Genomic DNA, 12311 nt, shown 5'->3' on the forward strand with positions numbered 1-12311 from the left:
GGGCGGAGGTCTAGGCCTGGTGTTGGCTAGCGCTGGCTTCGGCATGCTCACTGCGCCCATCATGGAACTCCACAACCAGAAGGGCTACTTCTTGCATCATGTGATCTTCGCATGTTGCACGCTGCTGTGCATCATTTGCCTGCTGCTGCTTCCTGAGCCACGGGGTCAGCCACTGCCTGAGACCCTGGCAGACGGAGAGACGTTCACCCGTCAAACATTACTTCATCCGGGAGAGCAGCATCTTCTTCTGGCCAAGAGCGACAGGGACTACTCTCGTGTGCACGACACACCGTTGCACATGTCCGCCACAGGTGGTGCTACTGTAGCAGCAGCCACCGCTCTGGCAGCTGTACCTGCCTCATACTCCTTAGCGACAGGTGGGGAGGTGATTGGCAACCATGCAATGGCCAATGGGGTTTAAGCATAACTGTGGTGAGTTGCTCAGCATTTAACAGGACTGCATACCTGTCAACCTCGGCCAATTTCTCCCCTTATCAATGATTGCAAATCCCCTTATTAAGCGATAAAAAAGCGTACAAATGCAACGCGCACATAAAAGTCTAAAATTTTCTCCAAAGTGGACGGCTTTCTGACACACTATATTTATATAGTGAAAAGGCAGACACGTGAAAGGGGAATGCGCGTGAACGTATCATGCTTAAAGCATAACAATACTATTTATTAGCAGTCGGCGATGACGTTTTCGTCTGCTACCGTGAGATGATCCGGATTAGAGCCAAATGGGTTAGATGAGATCGATTTTACAAAAAACGTATATGTACTTAAAAAAAATCCTGTACCAAAGTTGTTATACGGTGTAGACGATTTGAAATGATCAAAAAATGTATAAAATACGGGAAAAACTTAAAAGTTGACAGCTATGGGACTGCGAGGGCTTTTTAATTTGTAATACAACAATTTTTAAGGGAACATTTATTCATTGTGAAACATATTCCTAAATCTATTACACGAATTGAAGTTGGAATACTGATGAAAGTAACGTTTTAATATGTAGAAAAATGATTAATTCAAGAATTGGTATGAAAAAGTTTTGGCACCCCTAATGATTTATTTTTATATATCATTAGGCATTTGCATCACAAACTTTGTTTTTATATTTCAGAAGTGAGAGAAAGTTTATTGGAATAATACAAGATGTCCAATATACATCAAAACAAATTTATACAGACAGAAACATTTGAACACCCCAACAGGCGAAAAGGTGAAACCCAAAAAATTCTCAATGGATATTCCTTTTGCCAAAATAACATCTTAAGATGTTTCTAATGACTTCCAGTGTTTCTGTATAGATTTTGAAGCATTTATCCTTACAAGACCTCTAAATTTCAGTTAAATTTGATTTATATGTTGCCCACTCTAGATCATCGCACAAATTTTCTACAATATTTTGGCAAACGATATTATACAGTTCTCCAGTGTATATCCCTTCTAGAACATTATACTTATTTAGATCAAAAAAAGCAAATATTTACACCTAAACTATTTTGGTTCTGATGCATATTGGGCATCTTTTTTAAAATCTTTTTCTGTTCATTGGGTTTTTGATATATCAAAATAAAATTGCTTATTTCAAATAATGTAGTGATTCATAAATTTTAATAATTGAGATGGTCAGGGGTTCCTGAACATTTTTATCCACTGCATTATCTGATTTGCATTCATCAGAAGTCTCCTGTGGTGCACTACTGTTGACTCTTATGAGTCTTTCCCAGGTAAAAGGAGCTGATGAAGACAAATGGAGCAGCTATCAGAATGTGCTCAGTGTTTTAGTTGCCATTTTCTAAATGTTAATTTTGCACTAGAACACAATCAAGTGTCTGAATTTCAGCCAACACATTGCGTATGCAGGGATTGGTTCAACCACTATCACTGTTTTGCATGAACGAGCACAAAGTTTTCCATGCTATTATTCTTATTTGTGAACCACATCGGCACTTTATCCTTCAATGGGAAGCGTAGACGCCAATTTTTAAAATGGGCATATAGCTGTTTGTTAAGGTGTATGATGGTTGTACTGTATGTGCCACCGGAAACCTTGGTGCACTCTACGTGTGACTAGAGACTGCCGATAATGTGAAACAGACATGTATAAGTTGAATAGACGTTGAAATGATCTTTAATGGGGTCTTATGATGCGTTCTCAACATTTGCAATGGCTTTATAAGCCATTTTGGACATTTATTCATGTTGCCCAATTTTGCCACCAAAATTGCGTCCATCACTAGCAAATATCCTTCTTTGGGTCTCATTCTGTGTTCTGTACTGTTGTAATTATGTAAGTCACCTCTGATGATAACACTGGAGAACAACCATTTTTGTTGAGTTAGATATGACAGCTGTTTCAAATTAATGGGCGTAGAACCCTAAATTGAGCCGTTTTTATTTATGACGTCATGCTTTTGAACTGTGTGATACCACTTTTCTAGATAGTGCTTTTTTTTAAATTCAACTATTGACATATGTACAATGATCTATGAAAGATACTACATGTATTAGTTTGGGTCGGAGTATGTAAGAAACTGCTTTTTAAATTCAAATATTGACATACAAGAAAACATGTAGCAGGCAGAACTCTAATAGTAACAGCATTATATATATTTTTCTCAAATGGTGTAGCTACTGTTAAAATTTTGTGCATGTGGTAACAACATAACAAGTAGGAGCTGTGGAGAAAAAAACATGACGTGCTAGATAAAAAAAAACTGACTGCAATTTTGGAATCAGCAAGCAGAAGTTAAAGGCAGTATGAAAATCTAACTTGACATTTTTTTTCACTTTGTTGTTTTAGCCAAAAAGCAAAATTCCAGTACATCTTAGTGATAAGAATAGAGCAGTTTGCCTAGAACAGGATTATTTGTTATTAGTGTTTTATTCATATTGGTATTCCTTCGTACTACATACAAGGTGTGTTAATGTACCATTCCACTGATGTTGTATTATACACCTAAGTTATCATACATAATTATATATTTTAAAAAAATGTCCCACTACTAAGGAGATTTTAAGGAAAATAACATCATCCTTGTACATCTTTAGCATGTATTGTATTTTGAACCCCCTGCCCTGTATGATTTGATATTTCCAACAGTTAAACTTAAGCAAAACAACACAACCCAGTCACCAAATGTTTTCTGAGTCTTATTTTTTAATGATACATTTGTACAAAAAGCCATAGGCTTACATGTTTTGATAATAAAATCACTTAACTTATGTCAATAAAAGAACACTGGATGTGAATTTGCACGTAATGGAGATGTTATTGCAACAAAAAATTAACAGTTAACTGTAGCTTTGCTGCATTAGTAACTCAGGATGCAAAACACGGCTCATGATAATAAGTATCTCATGATATGGCAAATACAACGGTTATTGATACATGGGTCAACAATACATCTATCAAAGAAGAGAAAAAAGATTCCAGAATTAGAGAACAACTGGGCTTCCAAATTATTGTAAAATGAGCCTTCACTCTAAATATTCATCAATAATACATAATAAACCAAGAGCATAGGTAAGATTTTGATTATACATTGTGTATTTTATGATAATTTAAGAATACATGGCATAATCACAGTTGTCATATTGAGACTTATTTTGAATTATAAAATATTTTTGTGTGTATTTGTTGTTTTGGACTAGCAGAAGTAAAGGGACTTCAAGGTAGAAAATATGTTTTTTTTTTTTTTTTTGTACATATTTTGTTTTTGAAAGGTCACAAAATGTCCTCCAACGCTGGTATAATTCTCTTCTAAATATCAAATTTGTCTCCCTGACAGACTGATATTTCAGTGCATCATTTATGGAAACAAATACAGTCTTCTTTACAGCAACACAATAATATGGCAACAATCTTGTAAATAAACAAGTGTCTTTCTTCACAGAGACATTTTATTATTGGAAAACTTAGGTTGCCACTTATTTAACAGTGACACACAAATTCACTTGCATATTTAGAGGTAACTAGCCCTAAAGTAAAATGACTAAAAGAATCCCAAATCTTCATAAATTATGTAATTTAAAAATGCTATTATTTATTATTGGCAGGAACATATCAATAACCTAGCCGGGATGCAAATAATTCCACTTTATTACCAAATAAAGATATTTTAACTCTGCTATTCATGGTGGTCATGCAGGTTGATTAAAAAAATAAAATAAAATAAAATTAAAATTTCCCCGGATGAAGCTCCAGTTCCTTTTTTATTCTGTTTTCCACTAGCAGAGACAGGCTGGAGTCACCCATTGGAAGGCTGTAACTGAGAAACACCTGCTTTTTGGTCTTTTTTGCTGCAAAACAAAAAACTCAGGATTATTACAGTTCATTAAGATCATTTACTTCTTACACGGCAACACGCTTGTAACATGATATAAACAAATTTAAATGAACTAGGATTACGATGCAGACACACTCAAAAATAAATTTAATCTAACCTTACACTAAACTTGATTCTAATTTTGTTTTAAATTTTAATACCTTTCTTCTCCCGGGTTGGCCCTATTTGCCCCGCCTCCACCCTGACTTTCAGATGCAACCTATTGAGGGTTGTTTGCTTTCCCTTCAAAATATTCCGAAAATGATGCACACAAATATCCCCACAATAGGATAACGCACCACCACTTGCTAACTTGCCCGGGAAGTAGTACTCCTCTTGTATTAGCGACGGGGGGGAAAAAACACAGAAAAAATGGAACGTTCCGCTCAGTGCTCGTAGAGACATTACACGAGGGAGTTGGATTGGATTGGATAACTTTATTCATCCCATATTCGGGAAATGTCATTGTCACAGTAGCAAGAGGGTGAGAATGCAGATACAGGAAAGGCATAGTTACACATATTTACAAGTTAGACAATACAGGTGCAAAGTATGAGCTCAGTCCCGGAACGCATTAAGCTCGTATCTCGAGGTACCACTGTATGTTGGCTGGTAGCCCGGCGGCCGAATAGTTAGCATTGGCGTCACAGATCTGGGGTCGAGGAATCGATCCCAGGTCGGTCCTCCCACATCCCAAAAACATGCAGGATAGAATGGTTGAACACTCTAAATTACCCCTAAGGTATGAGTGTGAGCTTTAATGGTTGCCTATCTCCTTGTGCCCTGCGATTGGCTGGCCACCGATTCAGGGTGTCCCACGCCTGATGCCCGTAGTTAGCTGGGATCGGCTCCAGCAACCCCCACGCGCCTGGTCAGAATAAGCGGTTCAGAAAAAGAATGGCCTGGATTACAATGCATGCTTTTACATTGATGTTGGCTTCTAGACATTTTCCAACAGGGATGACATTTGAATGAGGATTATGGATATTTAAACTGTGGGGCTCTTATTGTATGTCATTCACCTGACTTTGATGCGTGCAGCATGGGATCAGTTTCCCACTCAGTGGTGGTGCGATTGTGAGTGTGAATAGGTGTCTGTCTGACTGAGTGATGACCAGTTCAGTGTTTAGTCCACTAGAGTCAACTAGAATTGGCATCAGCACCCCGTCACACTGACAAGGATAATTGGGTGTCGAAATAAATATCTTATTGATGCCCTAACAGAAATTGATGCTTTTTAATGCTTAAATGACTGTCAAATTATTAGCATTTTACACCGGAAGTACTGTGCCTAATATTTTTGCGGATTAGAGATTTGTACACCTATTCAATTCTGGACCATTTCTGTTTGATCAATAATAACAAATAATACAGCCATATACCTAATCTCTGTGCCAGAGAATTTGGGGCAGTATCAGAAGGGTCCCCCATCACTAACGTAGATAACGGGATTGAGCCCTGTGGAGAGAAAGACAATGGTTTATTTAGTTGCACTGAATCATATTAAACTGATATTTTCACTCCAAATTTGGAAATTGTATCCCATCATTAAAGAACCTAATTTCAAATTAAATCATGGACGTAATCCTTTCTAGCATTTGAGCAGGCAAAACATTAAACAAAGAAACAATACAGGAGGTACGCACTACACGGGTTTATGTGGTCATAAACAAAGACATGGCTTCACAAAATGCAAAGCCCACAAAGGCAACATCACTTCACAGTCCACACATCATTAACAACGACGTGATCATTTATTAGCAAATCAACATTCAAAAAGAAAATACTTTTCGTGACGACACCTTCCTAAAACGTAATTTTCCTATAAAGACAAGCGATGGTAATTGTAGTTGTTGACAAACAGATGGTGACTTACATATCTGCTGCTCATTGAAACGGCCAAGTTAGACAAAAGTGGACTCGAACCAACCCAGAGGAAAAAAGCACCACTCAGCTTCATGACATGAAAATGAACTGTCAGGTCCATAAATTTCTCCGAGAAATTGTGAACTGAAATAGAATCCATCATCTGTCCGTTTTAAACCATTTAAAAAAAACATAAGGAACACGACTTGAATACAACAACTTGGGAGGACATCCGGGTTAAAACGACAAGAACAAAACAAAGAAGTCGATGCAGATTTTGGCTGTGCTTTCCCGTTCACAGCAGCGCCGTCTACCGGAAAGAAAATGTACGTACTATGTTCATTAAAGCAAAGCATACTGCATCTCAAATTTAGATTCTCAATGTTCAAACAGCATTATGGTAACTTTTCTTTTAAATCCATTAGATATAAATAGTGTATTTGTTGCATATATCTTGATCACAATTCAACTTTTAACCACTAAACCATTGCCTGTTATGATTTAAAATGATTTTAAATATACAATTTATATGTAAAGCGGTCTTATAGGCCCAGATGTTTGCACGTCGGCCTCACAGTTCTGGGATTGTGTGTTCAATCCCAGGTAGATTTCATCCTTCTGTGCAGGTTTTGTATCTTCTCCAAGATCTTACGTGGGTTTTCTCCGTTTTCCTACCACATCCCCAAAACATGCATGGTAGGCTGGTTGAACACTCTAAATTGTCTCTGGGTATGTGTGTGAAGTTCACACTGTGAACATGAATTGTTCTTGTCTTATTGTGCTCTGCGATATGGCTGGCCAGCAATTGAGTGTCCTCCGCCTGGTGCCCATTTTTTGGCTAGGATCAGCACCAGCAACAACCACCACTACCCTTGTGAGGATAAGGAGTAAAGAAAATGAATGAATTAATTTGTTAATTTTATTTGAACATGTTTGACCGGTATATACATGCATAATTATTCTCTATATCCATATATGATATTTAACTCTTTTATGCATGAGTTTTTTCTCAAATATTCATATAAGACAAGAGTGTGAAACTCGGGGCTTAGGGTCCAATTGCAGCCAATAGGACAATATTGAGTATAACCAATTTGGCACTAGGTGTAGTATTAATGTTCTGATAAGCTATAAATAATGGAAACATATTTTAAATTAAATAAATGAATTAAACAAAGTTACTAATTGTTCAACATTTCGCGCATAAATCGATTCTTTAAATGGAATAAGAAAAAATGAAAAAAAAACAGAACAACACAAGTTTTTTTTCTCTTTTTATGCAAATATTCTGCAAATTAGTACAGGACATGGAGTCACTTTTAATACATTCCCCCACAGCTTTCATCCATATTTGGATTCTCTAAATGTCACTTTTCATAAGTTTCAGTTTGATAGTGTCATATCTTAGCTCGGTCATGGAACGAAATTGGACCCAAATGCAGGGAAGCAATTGAGGAAAGGAAGTGTGCTGACAAAACTTTTAAGAAAATGTGGCAAGGGTATCAAGGAAATAACAAGCACTTAGAATCCAATAACAAAAAAAAAAATTGATGGGAAGACATGGGAGAAACGAGGAACTTGGAACATGGCATGGCAACTTAGGATGACGCAAACAAAGCAGACGATCCAACAAGGAGTAACAAACACACGGTTTAAATACACAGACAGGGGTTGATTACAATTAGGAACAGCTGAGTAACACCAGAGGGAGCAAGTAGGGGATACACCAGGGGAGGAGAGACGACAGGTGAACACAATGGGAAATCACTCTGACAGGACACACAGGGGAAAAAAGCATAACAAAACCAACCGAAACCCCAACTAACCCTATCAGATAGCTACTGTTGGCATTAGCTCTTAACCTTATACACACTACGCCGCATGTTCATTTTCTGTTCTGGAGGTTTGGATGATAAACAGAGGCAATGCAATAAAACCCGATTGATGCGCAAAAAATACATGCGTTAATCACTAAAAGTAAAAAACATCTTAAATGTTAATACATGAATGACTTCAGTGATAATTCATAACAAATTGAATTGAATTAAATTGAATGTTTTTATTGTATGCCTGTTTGTGGCCAGCCTTCCCCAGACAAGGAGACTAGTTTGTGACCAAAGGTGTGATCCCCCTGCCTGTTTCGACAGTCAGGAACAAGGCCACCATTCCTCCCTTTGGGCAACCCCATTGAGATAATTGAATTAGCTATGTAAAAGACTATTTTTTTACCTACAAACCAAACAAAGGACTATAAATTCCACAGATGTTTGGTCTAAAAAACCTACTTACTTGAAACCAATGAAAGAATACATGTGATTATAAGAAATATTTCTCTTCATTACTATATTAATGTTAACTCATAATAATGGTTTCGATAATAAACGAGGGTTTTAGTCAAAGTCTCCTGATATTAGGTCTCATTTAATCCTATATTATAATTTTGTGATTTAGCAAATTAGCTGAATATATTTTAACACTTTGCAGAGGCTTGAAAATGATTTTTCAAGTCTAAACCTTGTGTTTACGGAATGTGTACCTTTCTGATTGAAATAATTATACCAGTTCCTAAACATATGATTTTGTGGCATCCACAAGTGCATTAAATTAGACTAATTAATTATCTATCTTTTAAATTATTTAACGATTAATTCTTTATATTATCGACTCTATTATTTTTTTTACAGTTAATTTCAACAGACTATTATCTTTGTTTTATTTTTTTATTTTTTTTGGAAAGGCGGTTCGGAATGTATAAAGATATGATAGCCATTACAACATTCCTCTCCACATCTTGCAATATTATCTTAATATACACCTTCAAGCTTTTTAATTTGAATTTTGCATGACGAATGTCATCCATCAATAATACTTCATTGTCATTAAATCTAAATACTTAATTTTATTGATCATTGTTCTATTTGGGGTGGCCCGGTGGGTGAGTGGTTAGCGGATCAGCCTCGCGGCTCTGGGTTCGAATCCAGGTCGGTCCACCTGTGTGGAGTTTGCATTTTCTCCTCGAGCGTGCATGGGTTTTCTCCAGTTCTCCAGTTTCATCCAACATTCCAAAATGCATAGGAGGCTGATTGGACACTCTAAATTGTCCATTGGTATGAGTGTGAGTGTTAATGGTTGTCCGTCTCATCGTGCCGTGCAATTGGCTGTCCACCAATTCAGGGTGTCCCCCGCTTCTGGTCCGAAGTCAGCTGGGATAAGCTCCAGCGCCCCCTGTGACACTCGTGAGGATTTGATTTGCGATGCGGAGCATGGCAGGAACCACACGTGTGATGTGATGCCAAATGTTTATGAAAGACAACAGAGGACCGAGGCATGTCAGCAGATTTATTATGGACTCCAGAGCTTCGCTTGGGACAAAATTTAAATAGAGTACAGCGATGAACACATCAACATCTTGAGTTGATTGCAGTAGCCAATGTTCTTTGTATCAACATTGAGAGTTGATTGCAGTAGCCATGTTCTTTGTATCAACATCGAGAGTTGATCGCGGTAGGTCATGTTCTTGGTAGGAACATCTAGGGTTGTTTAGAATAGCCAATGTCCTTGATAGGAAATGTTTCGATGCTAGCAGACCTCTCTCTCAATCGCTAAGTTTTTTTAAGTTAAGTTCATTAAGTGACAAGAATCATTTAACATTATTCCACCATGACATAGTTATCATGAAACAACAGTAATAAATTGCATCATCCATTTAGTTCAACGTCCTCCTGTTGCAGACCCTTGTCCAATTTCACCCGAGAAAACTCGGCCAGTCAAGAAGACGGGCATCTATTTCCAGAGGTCTTACTGTAAGGGCAGTCACGACACATATGCTCTGCCTTACCACAGGTCCATCAGATAATTTTGCTACTTTTCAAATATTGGTTAACTCTCCTTGGCCTCCTCCTCCCACGTATTATACCATTTCCCCATTAGCCTTGACTGCTCCTCCACTTACTTTGGTAAAAAAAAGCCCCCCATCTGATGAGGAAGCATTCGGCTTTTTCTTTTCCTTTAGTTTCAGAAGTCTTTCATCATGCAAAGCCTGATTTATCAATTGTTCATGACTGCCAGTAGGCTTATCAACCCAATACTCGTCAATCCACTGCCTAATTAAGTAATGTGAACGAGCGTGGAAGACATTTTTCAGCTGTTCTTGGTACCCGCTACCCACAGTTTGATATTCAAGGATGCCGCTGTTGACCTTAAAACATGCCAACATCCTAATTCTATATTCTTCAAATGGTTCACCATCCTCTTGCCTAGCTCTACCAATAGCTGTGTAATTTGCTGGTCTTAAACTTCTCCCTGTCGCATTCAATAATGCCATGCACTCTATAATTTAGCTGTCATAATCTAATGCCCCAAGATCGGTTTTTGGATCCCAATCCCGCCTAATGATGTGCCAATCACCCTTTAACACACCCATCCAAATTTGCTGTGTTTCTATCCCATTTAAATGATAAGACCGTCTTAGCTCTTCTATCTGTTGGACAAATTCCGCTACATCAAATCTGTGTGTTGTGACGCCATTTACAGCTGACCAACATCTACATTAGGGTTGGCAACTTAGATCATATCTTTCTGCTAAATCGTCACTTGATTGTGGCGCACTAGGCCTGGAAGATAGCATTTTCCCCCACATTTTTGACCATTCCCTTACAGACTTGGTCAAACAGTCAAGGGGCAAAGAAGGCAATGACGGGTACAAATGTGGATATGCTGTATCCACCAATAATTTCCCCTAATTTTTTCCCTTTTTCAGGTGACCTTTTACCCCCACCGGACCCATATCATCATCTTCCTTTCTGTGAAACAAAACAGCTTGCTTTGCTTTCCCAGCCACTTCACCCTTATCAACATTCTCACTCCCACTCTGCTCAACTTTCTTTGCATTCCCATCGTGCCTTCTCTTTGCCATTAACAACCAAAAATTAGTATCACCATATCCATTCTTCTCATATATATATATATATATATATATATATATATATATATATATATAGAGAGAGAGAGAGAGAGAGAGAGAGAGAGAGAGAGATATAGATATATATCAGTGGCGAACGGTGCATTTTCTGGTAGCGCCTTCAACGTATCAATCCAACCCTCAAAAACTATTTTATGGCTATAAAACCTCTACTGCAGCTACAGCTGCGACACATAAAAAATAATCAATAAATTAATGCACAAAAATTGGGTAAAATCCACTTCCTAGCAGCATTTCATGATTAAATACAAATACTGGAGCTTTTCAGACATTAAAACCAGGCCAGGGGGTGATTTTCCCGGGAAAAGACAGCGATGAACGTCAATGGCGTACGGGCAAACATTGCCCGAAAATGGGGTAAAATCCAGCCGAAAACAGCATTTATTGATTAAATACAAATACTGGAGCTTTTTAGACATCAGAACCGGGCCCGGAGTATCATTTCCCCGGTAAAAAGACTTAAGGGTTAAGAGAAAAAGTGATCAAATCTGCTGGGTCAAAAATATACATACAGCAACACGAATTAGCAATTTTGGTGACTTAGAAAAGTGTGTCAGTGAAATGAGCTTCATAGCATGGCCTCTTAACTTCTTGTTCCATTATGTGTGACTACAGCTGGTGACTTCTCTGAGGCCATTTAAATAGGGCTCATTGGATGCAAACGCCCACAAACGCTACAATGGAAAGTCAAAGGAGCTAAGCATGGATCTGAAAAAGCAAATCCTTGACTTGAACAAGTCAGGAAAGTCACTTGGAGCCATTTCAAAGCAGCTGCAGGTCCCAAGAGTGACAGTGCAAACACTTGTTTGTAAGTATATAGTGCATGGCACTGTTTTGTCACTGCCACGATCAGGAAGAAAACGCAAGCTATCACCTGCTGCTGAGAGAAAATTGGTCAGGAGGGTGAAGATTCAACCGAGAATTACCAAAAAGCAGATCTGTCAAGAATTAGAAGCTGCTGGAACACTGGTGTCAGTGTCCACAGTCAAGCGTGTTTTGCATCTCCATGGACTGAGAGGCTGCTGTGCAAGAAGGAAGCCCTTGCTCCAAAAGCGGCACCTTACGGCTCGACTGAAGTTTGCTGCTGATCACATGGACAAAGATAAGACCTTCTGGAGGAACGTTCTGTG

General features: G+C 38.1%; 3 protein-coding genes across 4 annotated transcripts in view; 2 read left to right on the top strand and 1 right to left on the bottom strand.

Annotated features, from left to right (window-relative positions):
- slc22a23b (solute carrier family 22 member 23b) overlaps window positions 1-3258 on the top strand; it is a 42855-nt gene extending 39597 nt beyond the window's left edge. The window contains exon 10 of the mRNA XM_077594723.1: window positions 1-3258. Within this exon, the coding sequence (XP_077450849.1) occupies window positions 1-421 (421 nt within the window). The 3' untranslated portion in view covers window positions 422-3258.
- Window positions 3147-6463, bottom strand: psmg4 (proteasome (prosome, macropain) assembly chaperone 4). Its single transcript, XM_077594724.1, has 3 exons — window positions 6211-6463; window positions 5717-5792; window positions 3147-4308 (listed from the first exon to the last, which is right to left on the bottom strand). The coding sequence occupies exons 1-3, from the start codon at window positions 6361-6363 to the stop codon at window positions 4187-4189; spliced, it is 351 nt and encodes a 116-aa protein (XP_077450850.1). The 5' UTR covers window positions 6364-6463; the 3' UTR covers window positions 3147-4186.
- Window positions 5983-12311, top strand: part of LOC144069365 (serine/threonine-protein kinase MAK-like) — a 24530-nt gene continuing 18201 nt past the window's right edge. The window contains exon 1 of one of the 2 annotated variants that reach the window (XM_077594719.1): window positions 5983-6526. The gene's annotated coding sequence lies outside the window, so the exon portion shown is untranslated. Of the gene's footprint in view, window positions 6527-6776; window positions 6897-12311 lie in introns of those variants that run through there. The other variant, XM_077594720.1, reaches the window with a different exon arrangement.

The sequence above is a fragment of the Stigmatopora argus genome, chromosome 24, assembly GCF_051989625.1.
Source record: "Stigmatopora argus isolate UIUO_Sarg chromosome 24, RoL_Sarg_1.0, whole genome shotgun sequence".
Classification (NCBI taxonomy): domain Eukaryota; kingdom Metazoa; phylum Chordata; class Actinopteri; order Syngnathiformes; family Syngnathidae; genus Stigmatopora; species Stigmatopora argus.